At 35.6% G+C, this 21,254-nt stretch overlaps 3 protein-coding genes across 3 annotated transcripts; 2 read left to right on the top strand and 1 right to left on the bottom strand.

The window, feature by feature from the left end:
• Nucleotides 1-55: 55 nt before the first annotated feature.
• Nucleotides 56-5,565, bottom strand: LOC141833014 (transcription factor bHLH48-like). The gene is made up of 7 exons (XM_074720393.1): nt 4,829-5,565; nt 4,603-4,725; nt 4,460-4,525; nt 2,853-2,921; nt 2,613-2,687; nt 2,144-2,390; nt 56-344 (listed from the first exon to the last, which is right to left on the bottom strand). Exons 1-7 carry the CDS (start codon nt 5,303-5,305, stop codon nt 307-309), a joined length of 1,095 nt encoding a protein of 364 aa, XP_074576494.1. The 5' UTR covers nt 5,306-5,565; the 3' UTR covers nt 56-306.
• A 1,504-nt stretch (nt 5,566-7,069) lies between these two features.
• Nucleotides 7,070-16,981, top strand: LOC141832832 (uncharacterized). The gene is made up of 10 exons (XM_074720204.1): nt 7,070-7,322; nt 7,432-7,616; nt 8,266-8,374; nt 9,295-9,694; nt 10,415-10,484; nt 10,581-10,648; nt 14,960-15,075; nt 15,172-15,278; nt 15,781-15,920; nt 16,401-16,981. Exons 1-10 carry the CDS (start codon nt 7,242-7,244, stop codon nt 16,670-16,672), a joined length of 1,548 nt encoding a protein of 515 aa, XP_074576305.1. The 5' UTR covers nt 7,070-7,241; the 3' UTR covers nt 16,673-16,981.
• Nucleotides 16,982-17,496: 515 nt separating this feature from the next.
• LOC141832833 (ras-related protein RGP1-like) lies at nt 17,497-20,945 on the top strand. The gene is made up of 2 exons (XM_074720206.1): nt 17,497-17,897; nt 20,331-20,945. Exons 1-2 carry the CDS (start codon nt 17,659-17,661, stop codon nt 20,773-20,775), a joined length of 684 nt encoding a protein of 227 aa, XP_074576307.1. The 5' UTR covers nt 17,497-17,658; the 3' UTR covers nt 20,776-20,945.
• Nucleotides 20,946-21,254: the final 309 nt, after the last annotated feature.

Below are 21,254 nucleotides of genomic sequence, written 5' to 3'. Positions count from 1 at the left end.
GATTGTATTGATGGTTCTAACTCATGACTTCCACACCTTATTCTTACCTTGGCAATTCCCATTACAAACACTTAGGTTGATAAAGAACTATATAACTTGTCATATTACAGTAACAACTTGGAGAATCACTGAGAGAAACGCAGTTCAATAGAAATAGTAAATTTGTACACGCATAATGTAGGAGTTAGGTATCGCAGTAAGCGATTGCTGGTCAGGGGCGATGGCACTGCTGATAAACCTAGCTCCGTACTGTACAATGTACATAGGTTTTGTTATGATAAGTTGCCGGAGCACCAGTCAATAAGTTTAGAGCTCTGTCTTCAGCTGTTTTGAGTTTGGTGGTACTGCAATCAACGAGAGATGGAGAGAAATGTCAGAAATTTATGAATTCAGTCTTTAAACTAGTTCATCGTGTTCATAGTTACATTATTGATAAAGGCTCTATCTGCACGTACATCACCGTTATTAATTCAGTTGTATTCATCCAAATTATGTGAGATCTGGTATAATAATCTTGATAAAGCCTCTGCCCTCACATACATCATCACCTTTATTAAGTCAGTTGTATTCATCCAAAGTGTACTAGAGATCTGCTATAACAATCCCATCCCTCTTGCCTCTAATCTCTATGTAGGATTATTCACTGGTTTGCACACACACACCAAGAAGGATTGGTCCTTCAAAGATCTTGGTTATTAACGAGAATTGAAAAGTTAGGATCACCTTTCATGTTATGTGTTTTAAAATCATAAAATGAAATTCAACATTAAGAAAGAGGAGGATATTATTAAGATTGATGAAATTAGTCTCTGAAATTTATCTCTCAGATCTACTTCTCAATGGTGATATTAAGGAATATGTTATTAGAAGTACTACTATCAAGATGCAATTAGTGAAGAGGAGAAAAAACAATAGATTAGTTTGGCCTATACATGCATTCAGCGACTTCCATAGTTAAACAAGATAGATCCATTAGATTTGAAGCATAAACAGCATAGAGGACGAAAATGAAAAAAAAACACTTTCATAATAAAAAATTAATTAAAAAAATATGTACGTTACAGTGTACATTGGCAGGATAAGGTTCTTGTTTGACTGAAATGTGGTTGACTCCAAATAGGTCAAGCCTTATAGTTTCTTATTTTATCACGAAAGAATTTAAGGGCATCTAAACGACAACCAGATTCTACTTTTAAGCGTTCATGGATCAAAAGGGTAATTTGCATATTCAGCCTTGGTTTCTAGTTCGAAACTGTCAGATGATTGACAGACTCGCAACAACAGGTAGCCCACCTTTCACAATTTCCACAATGCGTGACTTGTTCTATCCTTAGGACTATGCATCCAGCTGGCTCCATACCAAACCAACCGACATTGTAGACGCCCTACTACTCTTAAATGAAGAAAAACCAGTATTAATTTTTTAACTTTGATAGCAGAGCAAATCAGTAACTGGCAAGGTTTGAAACGAAATTGAACTAGCATTGTCAATGCTGCTACCCACGCGATTGGAGAAAAATGAGACCAAATGGATATATGCAGCGCTGTGGTTGTTGAACATATGTAGGAACAGGAGAAGAACAGTGATTTCACAGGCTAGAATGCTTTTCTTCCTGATATGTTTCTTTTGAATGGAATAAAACTTGATGACACCGTCTTTTATCTGCTAGCCAAGACAGTGAGAGATAACAAACACGGACAGTTGTACAAAGTGATGTGGGAAATCTATACGCCATGGGGACCATAGGGACCAGATTTAATAAGAGGAACAGTGGAAACTAAATTAAACAAGAGGATAGAGCTTCGTTGGCTCAAGCAATCATTTATGGCTTTGGGTCCGCCAATGCCACCTGATTGAGACAGGTGCTTTCAACATCCACAAGAAAAGAGAGCGTTGGTTTGTACTCCTTAAAACTTATTCATTGAACTCAGAATCCGCTACGGCACGTTTTATACTACAAATTCTACAGATCTACGCCAAGGATACTTGGGTGGATAATTAATTGTTCATGAGTGATCCAAACCCATGTCTAATTTTATGAGATTTCTCCTATGTTTTAGTCCAACTAAATCAACAGTGCATGGATTAGTAAGACCTTGCATTAAAAATGACTAACATGCATGCGAGGTACGTTGGCATTACCTGAATTGGCAGGGTCATACAGAAAGAGGGAAGTAGTAGGGTTGGGTAGGAGCTGAGAATGGGCTGCGCCATCCCTATCCCAAGTCGTTGGAGATTGCTGAGGCTGAAGTTGAGGTGGCACAAGATCGATGTGCCAGAATTGCGGCACCAGCAGCCGTCTGGTTGCTTCTGCAGTAGCATCGGTCAGCCACAATGAGGGATCCACGACCACTTCCCCTGGGCCGTTTCGTACTGTTACAGGCCCACACTGCAATGAATGACCAAGCGATCACATTTTCCATATAGAACGCGCGTACACGCAATTTTTTTAAGGATTTAACACTTGACAAAGTACGCCGGTATTTCATTGTAAAGAGAGAGTGTGTATTCGTAATGCCTACTATATACTACAAATGAGTTGTAGGAAAACGATAAAGTTGGGTGACCCTTATCGCATAATATTCAGTGAAAGGCTACAAAGGGTTGTTACCTCCGCCGATAAATATCTGTCAAGGCTGCTAAAGTCGATCCTCGGGTTGACCGCTGCCAGTCTCATTGATAGAAACTGAGAAGCGCAGTGGAGAAATCGAAAATGTTACTTAGAAATATAATCTTAAAGAAAAGAGCAGTTAATTTCAGTAAATAAAGAATATTTGTCTGTAAAAGTAAATAAGAGAATTTTAGATAACTCCGTGACTGACATTATTGACAGAATCGGGGGACTGCTTACCTCGACTTGCCTTTGGAGGGTCTGAACGTGGTTGATGATTTCGTCTAGCACTAAAGCCGTACCTGTTATCTGCGATCACATGAACAGAGGTCAACCAATTTCAAGTGCCTTGAGATGACCAGAAACTTTAATTACAGTAACAAAGGTGAAGTTGCTGGTCAAAATAATTAGTAGTTTGATTGCCAAGAAAAAGATGGATTGGCTTATCTATGCTTGAGGAAATGTATTGAACTAGCTTTTGTTGAAGATGATGTTACTGGTCTAGGTCTATGACAGATGACAGTATTGATTGTATCAGTCATGTCTACTATCAATAGGATGAACTTTGTTCAAGGCACGAAAAGGACAATGGAATAGCCAAATTTCTGCGAACTTTCTTCGAAGCCAGTGAGCCTGATCTTTAGATTATATTACCCTTATCCAGAGGGTTGGCTTGCTAACTGCTGGTCTGAGCGGATAGCTACATACAGCTAATTAAAGGCCGCATTTAGACCCACCTGCCATAGCTACTCCATTCCTTCACCATACTCCATCTCCGACAAATCCAACACACAACTAATTAAATGTCACATTGTAATTTCATGGCCGCTGCAAATTAGCTGGCGGCACAGTGGGGATCAAGATTAAAAAACTATAGTAATAGGAAGTTTAATATGTTCAACTTAACGTGTCTCAAAATTCAAAATGGTATAAATTTTAAAAAATATTACAAAGATACAAGGCTAAAAAGACATTTATAATATAATATAAAAGTCTAACATATTTGATTAGGGAATCTTAAAGGTTTAAATACTGCAAATCCATGTCCTGATCAATTTGTAAATCAACTATCATAGTAAAAAAAAATGGCACAACCGTCCAGGTGATTTTCACATTAAGACTTTCATAGATTCACATTATATTTAGCTTTAAGACATCCTAAAACAATTATATGTCTGATACTAACTATTTTTTTTTAAATAAGTATTTTAGGGTTATATCTTACTACAAACTGAAATAAATTCAGAGTCTAAGTTTTTTTTTAAAAAAAATATTAATCATTTATACTTATGAAAGGCATCTTTGGCAAAAGACTAGATAAATAAAAGTCCAAAAGTGATTGTTATAAAAAAAAAAGCAAAATTGTCATCTTTTCCATTGTTCTTGTCATTTATTCTCCAATTGAAATAACCAGACATAAATCAATCACGCAACCAATGAACACATATAAGCAATTCCTATTTTTCTGGTTTGATTCCATTGATTCTCCCCTATTTTCCCACCTTTTATCATTACACCAGACAAGAGTTAGAAGAATCCAAGTATGAGGGCCCAAAGTAAAAGTAAGACAAGGTAACTTGCAAAAAGAGCCCGACACATTGTTTGGTAAGCCGAACCACATCCGAGTCATTAAGCACCAGGCAATCCCCTCTCCCACTGCCCGCCTCATCTTTTTTTTTTACTTTTTTTCTAGAAAGTAAACTTTTGTGCAGAATTCACTTTTACATTTTTTAAATTTATAATCAAGAACGAGGTAGCTTATAGTTTGTATAAATCACAGGAAGTGTCAATTAAGTAATCAAGTAATTATAGCTACCAAATCAATAAATGTTGGAGAAATTACCAACCTTACTGCATCCAGGGACCAGTTCTTGCAGAAGCTTCATCCGCGCATTAATTTTTTCCCTTCGCGCCTACAATAATTAAAGCAAGGTTAGAAATTTAGGCTAATTATTAATTAATCGTTAAGATAGTAATTAAGCAGCAGTACCCTTTCCGCCAAGCTGTGGTTATCCGTGGCTTGTCCTCGGCGAGCGCGGACGTGAACATACGGGAGCTTATCGCCGTCGGTATTCTCCTTCGCGTTCTTACTCTTCTTAGCTGTGACCTTTGCCTGTGATTTGAAGGAAAGGCTTAGACGAACGTCGCAGTGCCCTCGGAGAAAGCGGAAGGTTACATTACCGCAAAAGGAAACCCTAGCGAGGCCGCCCCCTTACCTTGCTCCTGCCGGAGTCCTTCCTTTTCGCCGGCCCGGTAGGGATCGGATCTAGCGGCGGGGAATCAGAATCCTGCGGCTCCGCTTTGAGCCTTCCGGAGCTCGACGCCGGGGAGCCCTCGGCGGCGAAGACCGAGAATCGGGCGGCGCGATCCACAAGGGTTGCGTTGGAGGGGAAGGCGGGGGAGCAGTCCAAGGGCAGGTGGAAGGGCCGATGCACGGGGTGCTCGCCTAGGCAGATCCGCGAGGCAGGGGTCTCGCGCGCGCCCGAGTCGTGGAGGAGCTCCACAGCCTGGTTGGCCGGCAGGCCGAGGAGCGCGGTGAAAGAGCCTCCGCCGGTGGCAGCCGCAGAGCCGTCGAAGCTGCTGGGGTGGATCAGGTTCTGGATCTCCTCCTCGAATCGGAGCGACTCGGCGATCTCCGGCGAGTACTCACCGGAATTCTCGATTCCGATGCCGGCACTTCGCGGTGGCTCCATCTTCCGCCTCGAATCGTGAACTGCCCCAGTTCGCTGAATTCCCTGCGAAATGCCACCGGGAATGAGTGGATCGAGCCGATAGCGAGCCCCAGAAACGGCGAATGCAAGCGGCGGCCGGAGGGGATCGAAGCGGGAAGAGAGGAAACGATAAGGCAAACGTCGTCAAGTGGACGTGATTGATTTATACAGATCTCTTCCAATAACTTAACGGAAAGGAACGGCCGTGCTCGCGAAGGACTGATCACTGAAAGTCGCAGAACGGGGTTTGGGTGGTAAGATTACCGCCTCTTTTTTAAAATATCATTTTGATTATTTAAATAAGTATTGCAGGAAAATTATATATATAAAAAAAGTGTTTTCTTTCTGGCTACTCAATATTTATAGAGAGAGAGTGATGAAGCTACAGCTTGCTTTAAGCGTGGCCGCGACACGTCGCTCTCGTTCCGTATCAACGGGACGATAGGCGAATTTTGACCGTTCCCCGGGGTGCATGGAGATTCGGAAATGCGATGATCGAGCCAAACGAAGCCAGACACGCGTCGAACACTTAGAGGGCCATAACAGATCGATGAGCCCATGGATTTGGACCAATGGGCTTTGTTAATCGCGGGCCCCGTTCTGTTGGACAGTGGATGGCGGAGAAGAGTAAGGAAAAAGTAACAACACGCATTCGGTTAAAGTGTAAAAAAATAAAAGGACAAAAATTAAAAGGCGTCCCAACTTTCTTCTTTTGTAAAATTATTAAATAAGAAATCAATTTTATTTATTTTAATATTTAAAATTTTATTTTATTCTTATTTTTTATTTCTTCTATAAAAGGTGGAATCCGCCACTTTAGCGGCCTACACGATCAGTCCCACGAGGCCACGACCATATGTGAGGAGGTAAATCGAGAAATTACAATTGATCACGATGGAAAAAATATTACTCGACTTTGTTAAAATTTAAATCTTTGTCCTTTTCTATAAGTCTGTTCTAGCCTAACTAACTCAGCTATTTTCATTTCAATCTATCAGTAGTATTGAGATCGAAGTGCCCATGACATTTACTGCATATATAACTTCATAAACTTACATCTACAAGTATAGAATTCGAAATGTTAAAATTTAATAAGTAATGTTTTAATACTTTTTATGAAGGAGATCTTGATTCAATATTAAAATTATTATCGTGTGATTTAGACTATCCTTTTAATGTTTTAATAATTTTTATCAACATTTAATGGGATTAAGATTATAATAAATTGTATCAAAATCGAGGTTATTAAAATAATTTATTTAACTTGTCGTAGTGTTGATGTGACTACTAGAGTCTATAATGTTGATGGCATTTTTATATTATATGTATTAATTTATAAATAAATCAATAATAAAATATAAAAAATAATTATATATTCACTAAAATAATTTATAAATGTAAATTAACTTAGACTCTCTAAATAATTTATCCACATCACATAGAAATTATTACTATTTTAAAATAAATTATTAGTATGTTTAAATTAGTTAATGCAAATTCAACTTAAACTATCAAATAAATTATTTATATCATATAAAAATATTCATATTTTAAAATAAAATATTTTATAAATAAATTAGTTAGAAAAATTAAAAGGTTACCTCTCTTTTAAAAATTATTAAAACAGCTTTTATTTGATCAAATTTATTATAAGTAATAAAAAGGTATTTTGGATATCAATTATAAATGGATATTATTTATACCCAAACCCTCTCGTCCCCTCTTCTCGCATCGTTTCCGGTTGTCTGGCGCCGGAACCCTAAGTCCTGCCTGTTTCCGGCTGTCTGGCGCTACGCCTTGCCGCAGCGTCGCCGCTTTTGTAGAGGAAGCAAGGAAGTGTGGATCTAGACTCACCGTCCCTTAGACTTCTGCCTGAAGATCTTCGAGAACCACCTACCCACTTTGGTTCTGGTTCGCCATGGATTTCGAATCGAAGTATGAAATATCTAGCACCGTGAATTTTATTCGCAGAAGGAACTTTACAAGAGTTGCGTTGCAGGTCATGATTCTGTTTTATCTTTTAATTGAAAGGATTTTTTTTTGTAAAGCTTCTTATAGCGGTCGTTGTTCTATTTTGTTATTCCCTCAAGTTTGATCTTTGATGCCAGTTTCCTGACGAGCTGCTGAAAGACTCGCCGCGTGTGGCAAAGGCCCTTAGGAGCGACCTCGGGAAGGACGTGCGCTTGTATGTCATGGCGGATGCAGCCTACGGAAGCTGCTGCGTCGATGAGATTGGAGCCTTACATGTTAATGCTGAGTGCGTGGTGCACTATGGGCATGCTTGCATGAGTCCGTGAGTCCTCTAGTCCATATATATATATATATATATATTTTGTTGATTCCTGTCTGACTAGTTTTAGATGGCGGAGGGTTGTGTTCTTTTCCTGATTAATGGCGGCTTCGATGGTGATAAGCTCTCTTTTTCATAATTTTTATGTGAAAGTTAAGACCTTTGAGCAGTTTCTCATTATAGTAGTTCATTCGGCTTTTGTGTCTTCTTACCTGTTGTTTTCAGTTGATTTTCTTGTAGCTTTTCAGTATAAATATAAATTCTTGTAGCTCTCCAACAGAAATTTTTCTTTATGTTTTGTGTAGGATGTCTAGATCTCTTCTGGTCAAGTCTCTGCCACTTCATTATATAACACGTCTTGAACTTTGATTCTCATTGAATAATGTTTTGTTTCCACAATTCCACAATACTGACTTTTATATGGAAACTCTTCTCTATTTAGATCTGGAGTCACCAGATGGTTGTTCATCTGAGTCTAAGACTATGTCTAAGGAAGCAATGCAAGTTGAAAAATGAAAAGTTTTTATACTTAGACTGCCTTTGCCATTTGTTATACCTTACAGCTTTCACTGGCTCATTATACATCTATTTAAAGTCTTTGTTGCACTTGATCTGTAATTCCTTATATATATCTATATATTTTTTCTTTCAGAACGTCAACTTTGCCAGCTATGTTTGTGTTTGGGAAGGCTTCTATCGATGTAAAAGATTGTGCCCAATCATTAATTCAATGTTTATCATCTAGCAACAAGTCGATTATGGTACTGGCCTACTTTTGTCAGTTTTTTTTAATCGTATCTTTATCTGTTCTACTGTGCATGATGTTATGATCGAAGATTTTTTTTTTACATCTACCCTCCTCAATCACTGTAATAACTCATAATGTTTTGAGTAAAGAACATTTTTTGCATTTACCTCAATCACTAGAATAATATGGTAAGAAGTTTTCAAGGTTCTGAGAATTCTTTGAATCTAATGACTGCTTATGACTATGTAGTAATAGTCCTTTTCTACAAAGAATAATCATATTGGTGAAAATGAAATTGTGCTGGAAAGAGGAACATGCATTTTTTTCCTTATTGAATTTTCATTAGCTGGCCTCTGAAGTATGTAGTTTTAGTAACTATCCTTTCTGGATAAGAAAATCAGTTTGGTTGTTTTGTGAATTGTTGAGCAGAGGGAATGCTGACAAATTCTATCAGTATCCTATGGTGTAGTTGCATCAAAGACAACTTCACCTAAAAATATGATGAATGATGTTCTGTATTACCAATATTTTTCGGTTCACTTAATTAGCCATTTGGCTTTGCAATATATTTGATGATTTGGAAGTTTATAATTGAAAATTTGAGCATTCATATTTTATTTGATGCTCATCTTTGAAGACTGCTAGACTTGTCTGTATTGATAGTAAGTTTTAAGATTTAATGAATATTTCTGTTCTTCATTGTCTCAACAATTTTGGTCAATCATTATGATGCAAAATGTCTACTTTTGGAAGTTCTCACTATGTATAACTCACAATTATGCATCGCCCCTTAAAAATTACGAGATGAAGTAAGACATGAAAAGAAAGGGGCAAGTTCCATGGGACATGCCAAAGGAAATTAGGACCCAATGCATTTATATGATTACTATTTCCATTTTTTTTGTTAATAACTTCATATCCATTTAATTTTAGGTCTTGTATGGTCTTGAATATGCACATGCTCTGGAGGATCTTAAAGCAATAGTATCTGAATCATTAATTTTGGGTCAGTCCAACCCCAGTCTTAAAGTTGTTTATGCAGAGGTTGTTGGTTTAGTGATAAATCCGTATGTGGATTCTACAAAAGAGATTGATCAAGTCACTTCACAGTCTAATTCCATGTCCGATGCTGGTTTCAATGTTAATGAAGATGAAAGAAAGATTCTTAAATCTAGCAACAGAAATAAAACAGAATCTGGTACTGGTTATTGCCTTGGAGGTCTGACATGGAATGTTCCAGACCGCAAAATAGAGGACTACTTATTGTTCTGGATTGGTCCTGATAACGCCGCATTTAATAATGTCATGCTGACATTCAACAATTGCGAAATAAGTAAGTCATTTAGTATTCTCTGTTTTTTCCCTTGATACAAATCTCAAATCTCAACCATTTGAGGAACGAAAATTTTTTTCCAACTGCATTGTCTTCAGCATTAGATATTTAATTGCCGGTTTGTACTCAGGAGATATCTTTACTAGTTAATGACGTTCCTTCTTTGTTGCATGCATGTATCTCATTTGAGACTTGCTGGAAATGCTGCTGCTATCTGAAACTGATGAGCTATTTCTATCTGCAACTTTTTGTTGGATATGGTATCAAAATTAGAGCGACTTTTATCAGTAGTTGCTTGTGAATTCAGTTGGTGGATGGCATGTGAACTTATGCTGTTGCAAAATTTTCATCTATATTTTCTATTAAATGTCACACGGATAAACTTTAAGCCTTTTACTTCTATTTTTGGCAACAGGAGAGAAGCTGAAATAGACTTGCTTCGTTAGTGCTTGTACATAATATAACTTGGTTAGTTAGTGCTCATATGTATTGATACTTTGATTAAGAAATTCTTTACAAGGACAAAGTAATTCTAAAATTTCAGAGACAAAGTAAAAAACAATTTTATGCGAGGAAATGTGAACTGCTAGAATGACTTGTCCTCTATAGCACATTGCAATTCAGCATAGTGTACTCTGTTGCAGAATGGTTTATTTTCCATGGTAAGAGATAATTTAGTTTTTTTTTAAAGCTTTTGTTCTAAATTGAGGTTTCCCTCAGTTAGGTATGATACTGATAAAAGATGCTTGCTGAAGGACTTGTCCAATCAACAACGAATTCTTAGGCGCAGGTTCTTCATATAGATTACTCCTAGCTGATTTCTAAGCTTCTGAAGATGTACATTTATAATATATTTTACTGCTTTTGTATGGAATTGTTTTTGTAGATATTACCTTGTTGAGAAAGCAAAGGATGCAAACATTGTCGGCATATTGGTTGGCACATTAGGTGTTGGTATGTTCATTTAATTTATATGCACCTTCTATTATGTTGTTATCTCTATTTGAAGTTGAGCATCTTTAATTCCTTTTACATTGATTATGGGCTCATACATACTGAAAAATTGGCTTTGTTGACTTGACAACCATAAATTAAATTACAATTTTTACATTTTCAACTTTAACTTGTATAAATTGAAAGTGAACTATGGAAAATTTACAGAAAGTCGTAATATTTTATCAATTGTAGGACTAAATATTGATTGTAGGACTAAATATTGTTGCAGCCTTAGTATTTTCACATACAACTTATAAAGATTTGAGTAACTTTAGTGCTGCATTAGTAATTCAGGTCAGAACAGGATAGCTAGAAAAATAAAAAAGAGAGCTGGTGGAAGAGGTTATGGAAAATTTAAGAAACAAACATGAGGACACCATCAATGGCTTTTGAATACACTTTATGCATTGTAACACCATCACTTACCAACAACCAACAATCAAGCTTTATTCCACTAGGTGGGATTGACTATATGGATCCTTCTATGTCATTGGATTCTATTCTCTACTATATTATCATTCATATTTAAATAAATTTTATCTTATTTTATTGTTGTTAATTAAGTCTTTTTTTTCTTCCTCGTTTAATGTGCACTTTTGTTATAGTTTCACAATGCCAAATTGGAGTATCTATTGGTCGTTTACGTACATGTTCGTACCATCTTAAACATATCTTTTTGAGTTTTCCCTCAATAGGTGCAATTATGACTTTTTCTTTAATATTTTCATTTCTTATCTTGTCCATCCTTGCATGACCACACATCCACTTTAACATCTTTATCTCTGCAACTTTCATCTTCTGCTCATGTGCTCGAGTCATAGATCAACATTCGGTTCCATATAATATAGTAAGTCTGATCGCCGTTTTGTAAAACTTTCCTTTAAGTTTTAGAGGTACTTTACGATCACAAAGAACACTTGATGTTCTCCTCTATTTCAACCATCTCGCTTGTATTCTATGTAAGACATTTCTTTCAATCCCTCCATCCTTTTATAGAAATGATCCTAAATATTTAAAACTTTCAGTTAATAACTCATAATCTCCTATCTTAACAATTGTTTCATTGTGTCTAATATTACTAAATTTAAATTTTATATATTCTATCTTTACTCTATTAAGCCTAAAACTTTTCATTTCTAGTATTTTTTGTTAAGATTCGAGTTTAACATTTACTTCTTCACATGTCTCATCCACTAAAACAATATCATCTGCAAATAACATGCACTGTGATACTATATCTTGGATGTTTCCAGTGAATTTGCCCATGCTTAGTGTAAAAAAATAGAGATTTAAAGCTAATCTTAATGTAACCTTATCTTTATGGGGAACACTTCGGTTAATCCATTTGAAGTCTTCACCCTTGTCATTACATTCTCATACATATTCTTATTATTTCAATATACGCTATGCTAGCACCTCTATTTTCTAGAATTCTTCATAAAATTTCTCTTGGGACTCTATCATACGTTTTTTTTAGGTCGGTTAATACCATATGTAAGTCTTGCTTTTGTTCCCATACTTTTCAATTAGTTGTCTGAGAAGATGTATAATTTCTGTTATAAATTTTCAGGCATAAATCTAAATTGATTTTCGGTCACCGTAGTTTCCCTTAGTTTATTTTCTATTATTCTTTTTCAAAATTCAATGGTATGACTCATTAGTTTAATACTTTTATAGTTTGCATAATTTTGTATTTCTCCTTTATTCTTATATAATAGAATTAGAGTACTTACCCTCCACTGATCGGACATTTTTTTAATTTTTAATATCAAGTTAAATAACTTTGTTACCATCAATATCTTGTTTTCCTAGGCACTTCCATATCTCTATTGGAACATTATCTGATCCAACTACTTTTTCATTCTACCTCCCATTTAAAGCCTGTTTTATTTTTAAAATTTAAAATTTAAGATAAAAATTTAAATTTTTATACTCATTTGACTCACTTAAATTACCTAAGTTAAGTTGGTCACCTAAACCTTCATTAAAAAGTTAATGAAAATATCTCTTCTATCGCTTTTTTATTTCTTCATCATTTACTAACTCTACTGCATTCATCTTTAATAAATCTTATTTGAATAAAATTTCTTTTCTTCTTCTTTCTTACTTGTAGCTATTTTATAAATGTCTCTTTTTTCCTTCTTTTATATCTAATTTTCAATATAAGTATTCAAAATTTTCATTCTTAACTTCATTCACTGCTTTCTTGGCCTCTTTCTTGACTACTATATATTTTTTTGAGTTTTCCTTATTCTTACAAGTATATAATACCTTATTCGTTTTTCCTTTACTTTCTCTTGTACTTTCTCATTCCACTATTAAAATTCTTCATTTGGTGGTGCACGTCCTTTTGACTCACCGAGTACTCTTGGCTATTATTTTCAACTTTGATACTATCTTATCTCATGCCGTATTCGAGTTGCCATATATTTCTCCTAATATTTGTACTTCTATCTTCTTCATAAATATGTTTTGTTTTCCATTCTTTAACTTTAACCACTTAATGCTGAGTGTCGTGTATATTTTTCTTCTATTGATATTATACTTGAGGCATATATCCAACACTACTAATTTATATTGGGTAGTTAAGTTTTCTCCAGGGATGACCTTGCAATCTCTATAAATCTTTTTATTTTTTCTTTCTAACCATAAAAAAAATTAATTTATGATTTATTATTTTCACTTTTAAATGTGAACAAACATTCTTCTTTTTTCTTAAAAAACGTATTAGCTAGTATAAGGTCATGTGCTATTGCAAAATCTAATATAGTTTTTTTTTTCATTTCTTGTTCTAAACCCATAACCCTCATGCACCCTTTCATATTCCTCATTTTTTACTCCTACATGCCCATTTAAATCTCCTATTAAAATTATTTCGGTTGGCGGAATATTTTGTAATACCTCATCTAAGTCATCCCAAAATATAGATTTGGTGTGTTCATGTAATTCTACTTGAAGTGCATATGTGTTAATTACATTAATAGTTTCCTTTGCCACTACTATTTTAAGAGCTATAATCCTATCCTCTTTCTAATTATTCTTACTACTTCACTCTTTAACGAATTATTGACAATAATACCTACTCCATTTCTTGTTTTACTCCTTTCTGTATACCATAGCTTAAAATCTGAAATCTCTATCATCTTTGCCTTTTCTCCTACCTATTTTGTCTCTTGTACACATAAAATATTAATTCTTTTTATAATCATCGTATCTACTACTTTTATTGTTTTACCAGTGAGTGTTCCTAGATTTCATGTTCCAAATCTTAGACAATTAGATTTTCTATAATATTTGTTCTTACCCAACCTATGATGTGAGAACTCTTGTATATTTAATACTACATTCAAATTTTCATGGAAATGTAGTGATCCTTACCAAGACGTTATAATCAAACTCTGCAACGTTTTCCTTAGAAGGAGCATTCTACCATTAACATAATAGTTTGATGGATTCATTCATTGAATATTTGCCTGTGAATGACAACCTAGCGTGCAACCCTCACTCTATTTCAATTGGGCTTGGGACTGACTTTGGCGGGTGTGTAACATTGCCACTTAGTTTTGGAAAAATCTAGAACCACAAAACTGTGCATACTGAACCTCCTAATTATAAAGATTCTGCTGGAATTGTTTGACAACTTTGTGTGGTAAACCATGACCTTTCTATTGCTTGTATTTCATTGATTTTTGTCTTTAGTATTATTTCCTTGAATGAAGCTCGTTTAGCCTTCATCAGAAAGAAAATGTAGCCTTCCAGTGCACAGTAAATAATTCTTATTTTGACCTAGCACAACCATTGTAACTAATGTAATAATAAATAATTCAGTTGATTCGAGTATTATTATGTGGTATAATCCTACATAGAACTGGATGGGGAGCCATGTAACCTACTCTAAATACTTTGGACAAACTGCTGTATGATGACCCACTTGCATGGTACAAAATTCTCTTAAAATTGCATTATGTTTGTGATCGGCAAGGTTTCAGTTCTTTGTTTTTATACTCGTTAAACTTCGAGATTACTTGATAGCATGTGATTTTGGATTTTCCTTGCTTTGCAAGAACATGAAAAATAGCAAAATCCATCTAGAAGGTTCATGCAGCCGTTTCTTATTCATGTTCTTGAACCTGAATTTAACATGCCTTGTAGGATCCCTTTTGTTAATTATCCGTCTTCAATTATGGCCAATGAAAATTGTGGCTCCGTTGGTTTTTCTTAGAGCTTTCTCTAGATTGTGAAATTTTCTTGTTGATGGATTTGCACCAGCTGGTTATCTTCACATTATTGAACAAATGAAAGAACTGATCAAGAGAGCTGGGAAAAAGTCATACACACTAGTAATGGGTAGACCAAACCCCGCCAAACTTGCAAATTTTCCTGAGGTGATACCTGGCCACAAATTTACTGCCAATTTTATACCTATCCCATTTCTTTTTTTAGTTATTTAAGACAACTGATTTTTTTTTTTTTTGTGACAGTGTGATGTTTTTGTCTATGTATCTTGTGCCCAAACTGCACTTCTTGACAGTAAAGAGTTTTTAGCTCCAGTGATCACTCCTTTTGAAGCTGTATTAGCTTTTAACAGGTACAAGTTATTATAGTTATTTTATAGCATGAGTTCCTGTGTCACTTAACCTTATTTTATTTCCGGTTTCAGTTGTTTTTTTAAAGGAAATATAGATATTTGGCTGCTTTGAATGACTGTCAAAGATGCTGACTATGATTTGGTTTAGGGGTCTGTATACGAGCAGCAATCCGACCCCAAAATTTTGATTTACTATTGTAGAGGAGCATAGACTGCAAGTTGTTAACAAGGTTTCTCATGCAAAGAAATGTTTCCAAGTTATAAGACTAAATCAATGTTCCAAAACTATTTCTTCTAAACGCACAGAGTGTCTCATGAGCCAGCTTTCACTTGAAAATTGTACACATTTTTTTTCTCACTGAACAATGACATGAAACATTTGGTGCTGATATCCGCCTTTAATTGTTATATTGTAAAATTACTTTCTTTTGAATGCTGTCTTTGAATTACTATCCTTTTTTTGCAATTCAATCTAAGAATGAACTGATTTTCTGATGCATAGGGGAAGGCAGTGGACAGGAGAATATGTAGTGAATTTCCAAGATCTTATAGATTCTAATATATCCGAAGAGGTTGAATATGCCGAAGAAGCTCGGTTTTCCTTCATCAAAGGTGGCTATATGGAAGATAGCCATCCTCAAGGTATTCACTTTGATCTTCCCTTTCTAGTTGTTTGCATGTTTGAAGTAAGTTGCATTCTTCCCTGGTGTCACAAGCTTCCATTTAAAGTGTTGATTTATTTTCCTCTTCACCTCCTTATGACAATTTTGTCATGAGAAATTGGGTTTAGCAATCTCTTTTGTAGAAATAGGTCTCATATTTACTGTGATCCTTTTTATTTCAAGTGCACTACATAGATGTTCATGATGGAAATCAATAGATTGTTCCACCAGTGAATATGCCTATCGATACCTACTCTTCTTATCGATATGCATCAATGGTTTCTGGCTTTGGTCATTTGTTGATTCATCAGAGCTTTCATAACTGTTTCTGCTGGCTATTATTTCATAAATTTCACACATTGTCAAAAGTTAATGCACAACGTGAACTGTTGGCAACAACAAACTACTATTCTGTGCTCACGACTAACTAATGTTACTAATTCTGTTTTTTCTCCCACAGAGAATGACAAAGAGCACGACGCAAGTTCCTTAGCACTGGCAACAGTCACAGAGAAGTCACTAAGTCTGCAGCACCAACATCCGAATTCTATATTGTTCAAAGGAAATGCTAGATCTGGATCAGAGTTCTTTGCTGCTCGCTCCTACCAGGGTCTCAACATGCAGTACAATAACCCAGCTCCTCCTCCTTATGTGATGGGCAGAACGGGCAGGGCAGCCGCTTATGTGGACGAGAAAAGGCAGGCAGAAGGCTCGCTTGGCGTCGTCGACTGACCTACTCGTCACAGTACCAGTCGCTGAATGGACCAATTCATGCACCGAGAGATCCTGCATCAACTCACCAGGTGCTGTTGAACAACAAATAATTCATGCAAAAGCTCTCTCTGTCGTCTCAGAGCTTTGCTTGAGGGCCCAAAGCTTCCATGGGTGGTGTTGTATTTACTGGCATGAGCTCAAAATTGAGCTATTTCCATTTGCATACGGTTTCATAATTTAAGACTGTAGATAAATTTCTTTTTCCTTTTTTCTTTTTTGTGTGCCGGTTATAGATTGGATGTTCAAAGAGGAGGGTTTCTCTTCTTATGTTGTGTTTGCTGGAAGGAAGTAGAAGGGAGATGTAGTAGTGAAAAATACATTGGATTGGATAATAATCTGTGATGTTGTTGAGCTTATTAAAAGTGGTTGCGTTTCTAGTTGAGTTGAGGTGGATATAGCCTAGTGGAGACGTGGTTTGTTTGAGTAGGATTGTAAATGAATTAAATGTTTATGAACAAACTCATTTATGTTTTTAATATACACAAGTTTGTTAAAGTTTATAAATCAAGATTGTGAATTATTCGTAATCATCTTTATAAATAAAGATTTGAGATAGAGAATTTTGAAGTTGGATTGATGTTGAACTTTATCAAGATTGATGAAGGTGCATGACTATTTTTTTATATAATAATTTAGGTTTTTTATTTCGCTAAATTAGGAAGGTAGATGACTTTCTTTTTAATTTATTTATCGAATAATTTATGTACATTTAAAATTCGATTATCTTCAAAACTTAATCTTCTTATTAATTCCATGTCCTGGTGTCTTTGGCGCCGCGTTTCTTCGTCTCCATAGATCGATCGATCGGTCGAACCTCCTCTTCTTCTCCTTCGTGGTTGGTGACGGTGGCGATCGTGCTCGTCGGGGTGATATTTCGTCCTGGATTGATTGTTCGATTGACCGATCGATTTTTCGTGATCGGTCGAGGGAGAGGCGGAGGGAGGATGTCGTCGGGCAGTCGGAACAACTACGGCGAGTTCAACCAGAAGATCGACTACGTCTTCAAGGTGGTGCTGATCGGGGACTCGGCCGTGGGGAAGTCGCAGCTTCTCGCCCGGTTCGCTCGCAACGAGTTCAGCGTCGATTCCAAGGCTACCATCGGCGTCGAGTTCCAGACCCGCACTCTCACCATCGACCAAAAGACCATCAAGGCACAGATCTGGGACACCGCCGGCCAAGAAAGGTTCTCTTTTTCGCCGATGTTTTCCCTTTTCGTGCCCTGGTTTTCCCTGTTATTTCATTTTGGATTGATTTGCCTGATCAACAATCAAATAAAAATTCAACAACCAAAAACAAAAAGAATCTTTTTCACGGTGTGATTGATATCTTTTCCAATCATAATATGAACAAGATGGTTAATCTAGTTTGGATGTTGTATGAAAAATTCTGTTATAGTGTTGTCCGAGTCTCGAGGAAGCAGGAATGCTTGATGCTTCAGAATATTTCGTCATTTATCTTTCAGTTAGTTATCTGCTTTTTTTTTTTCACTCTGATTAGGCTACTTGACTGTGGTTTGGTATGAACTACTCAATATCTAATGCATTAACTGCCTCTTTATCACCGTGATCAGGATGATAGATTAGAAAGTCAATCTACATTACAATGTGGGAAGGAAAGCCTCAATACGCTTGCATAACCATTATCTATGACACAAAAAGGTCACAACACTAGGAACTAACCTATAATGTTGCACGCCCTTCTACTTTTACACAATATGCTAAATTTCTAGTTGCTCCACTAAGAATGTGGGCAGTGATACATCCCTCCCTACTCTTACTTCGTTGATCTTTATGGTAAGATAAGTGTTTTTGCTATACCTGTACATTCATTGATCGAGAATTCTTGTGCCTTTCCTATAATGCTTATTATTCACCTAGACATTTCTTCAGACAAACTTATTGTGGTGGTATTTGCTGAAAATTCTTCTGCATTGTTGGCTTCTAGTGTTAATTTGGTAACGTAACCACAATATCTATAGTAACTCAAGTAGACTACATATTGGTTGTTTTAGCTTTGCTCACTGTACATTTCACTCGTTATAGACTGTAGTTCTTCATTCTTGAACTAGTTATGTCACTCAACTACGTGGTTGATTCCAAGGTGACTATTTTTCACAAATGTTATTGCATAGCATGCACCTTCAATTATGAAAGTGAGTTTATCCATTAGTCAAATATATTATTCTACATCAGAAGATTCTAGAGAAGTAACTTGGAAAGGGCATGTTATCCAGCACGTGCTTTAGATGGTTTCCTTAGAAAATTAAAAATACTTAATGATGTGGCAATGATCATAATGACACCAAGTAATGAAGCTCATAGTGTCCACCAAAAGAAACTCCCTTACCAAGTCAATTGCAAAATTTGTCATATGGTCTCTTTGGTTTACCTTGTATTAGAAAGGGTGGAAAATGTAAGTGCTTTTGATTATCTATTGTTTTTGTAGTGAGCAATCGTTATTTGCAAAATTAGCCGTTGAAATCACGGAATAATATCAGTTAACTTCTGTTTTGGTGTGGATGATCTTGCATACAAGTCACCATTCATTTGTGTGGATTGCATTGATGAGTTAACTCAAACCTTCCTGTAGATATATTATAATCTAGAAAAACAAAAGATTTATGAACTATTATAATGAAAAAAATCTATCCAATTCAACATACTAAGCCTTTCATTTTGTTGATTGCAAATTTCTTGCATTTCATGTTGATAGAGGAATTTCAGTTTCTGTAAATTTAATCAATGAAATGGACTTGCTTGAGCCAGAAATACTTGTGGAAATTCAGCATAACTCTTGCATCAAATTCCTAATGATCTCATGCTTGACAAATTTTACTCTGAGAATATTTGGTCCATATAAGGCTTTCCTTAAATTATTTTCCCTATTGCCTCAGTCTAAGACTATCATTTATATTCTGAAAACTGACTTTTAGGGTAAGAGTTTGGATTTGCTTTTGCTATATGCACTTTTATATAGTTGGGTTATCTAGTTCGTTGAATGTCAAAGTCACCCAAATTATTTAGTCAAAGATCCATCTTAAGCCCAATATATTAGGGAAAATTCCAGATAAAGCTAATTTCTTCGCCTTTTTAAACCAATTCCACTTCTTGTTAGAACTTTGGATGCTTGTTCTATGTCCAATAACTAAATTTCCAATAATATAATTTACTATTTTATCCCAAAATCAGTTTTAGGTGGCATTTTTTTGAAGTACGTGGATTGAGGATATGTTTTAACATATGTTACCTATCTTGATCATCAAATCTCATAACAGTTGAACTCCATCTTGTTTAGGGTGCAATTTCAGATAAAGCTATTTGCTTTGCCTCTTAAACCAATTCCTCTTCTTGTTAGAATTTTGGATGTTTGTGCCATATATAACTAAATTTCAACAATCTAATTTACTTTTAAAACCCAAAATTAGATAAACTGACTTTTTATAGGTTGAATTTCAGTGCGGTATCCTAATCAATACACAGTTATAAAATCTTGTTGTCATATATTAAGATGTGTCAATTAAGAGTATGCTTTATCATATATTACCTCACTTGATCATCAAATAATCTACCTTATCTCAGACACTAACAGTGAGAATACTGCCTTTAATTCTCAACAGGTATCGAGCAGTAACAAGTGCATACTACAGAGGTGCAGTGGGAGCCATGCTTGTCTATGACATAACTAAACGCCAATCGTTTGATCACATGGCCAGATGGCTTGATGAACTACGAGGGCATGCTGACCGAAACATTGTGATAATGCTCATTGGAAACAAGTCAGATCTCGGAAGCCTTCGTGCAGTGTCAATTGACGATGCAAAGGAGTTCGCCCAGAATGAGAACCTCTTCTTCATGGAGACATCTGCACTCGAAACTACCAATGTTGAGAGTGCATTCGTGACCGCGCTCACTGAAATTTACCGTATTGTGAGCAAAAAATCTCTTGCTGCTAATGACGAACCTGAATCAACCGGGAACTCAAACCTATTGAAAGGAACTCAAATAGTAGTCCCAGGGCAAGAACCTGCCGGTACCAAAGCCACCTGTTGCTCATCTTCATAGATTCTATAGATTCTGTTGCTTTCCAATTCTTTATGGTTAGTGTTTTTCCTTCTTTCCTATAACATTTTTCCTTTGCTTCCTGTCCATTTCCCAATCTTTTACACTTATTATTATTATTCTCAAAATGGATATTTGTGTAACAATCTGATTGATTTCTTGTTGAAAATCAACTACTGAACAAGATGGATGAACAGTATGCTCAATTGGCTTATACAATTCATTCTCCTTTGTAAACTACTCTTTATAGAGCCTTGTGTAAAAATTCAGTGAATCAACAATATGTTTGATACTAAAATTCATTATAGAAAATTCCACTTTTATTTGCTAAATTCTTTGTATAGCCTCTAAAATTTTGATAAATATGAATATATTTATGTAATTAATATATATCTCTGTTAGATTATGTTGAGATTATAACAAATATACATAAGATTTAATTATTAATGATAAAAATTTATTTAAATATAAATAATAATATA

The sequence above is a fragment of the Curcuma longa genome, chromosome 8, assembly GCF_044706935.1.
Source record: "Curcuma longa cultivar G26 ecotype Majalengka, Jawa Barat chromosome 8, ITB_CL_G26_1.1, whole genome shotgun sequence".
Lineage (NCBI taxonomy): Eukaryota > Viridiplantae > Streptophyta > Magnoliopsida > Zingiberales > Zingiberaceae > Curcuma > Curcuma longa.
Note: the sequence above shows the minus strand (reverse complement) of the source record. Positions and strands in the feature narration are given on the sequence as shown.

Coding starts and splice junctions, on each gene's coding strand:
- LOC141832833 (XM_074720206.1), top strand. CDS start 17,659: ATGTCGTCGGGCAGTCGGAACAACTACGGCGAGTTCAACCAGAAGATC. Junction 17,898..20,330: donor GACACCGCCGGCCAAGAAAG/GTTCTCTTTTTC, acceptor AATTCTCAACAG/GTATCGAGCAGTAACAAGTG.
- LOC141833014 (XM_074720393.1), bottom strand. CDS start 5,305: ATGGAGCCACCGCGAAGTGCCGGCATCGGAATCGAGAATTCCGGTGAG. Junction 4,726..4,828: donor AGGACTCCGGCAGGAGCAAG/GTAAGGGGGCGG, acceptor TTCAAATCACAG/GCAAAGGTCACAGCTAAGAA. Junction 2,391..2,612: donor ACAGATATTTATCGGCGGAG/GTAACAACCCTT, acceptor CATTCATTGCAG/TGTGGGCCTGTAACAGTACG.
- LOC141832832 (XM_074720204.1), top strand. CDS start 7,242: ATGGATTTCGAATCGAAGTATGAAATATCTAGCACCGTGAATTTTATT. Junction 9,695..10,414: donor ATTCAACAATTGCGAAATAA/GTAAGTCATTTA, acceptor GGTTTCCCTCAG/TTAGGTATGATACTGATAAA. Junction 15,921..16,400: donor GGAAGATAGCCATCCTCAAG/GTATTCACTTTG, acceptor TTTCTCCCACAG/AGAATGACAAAGAGCACGAC.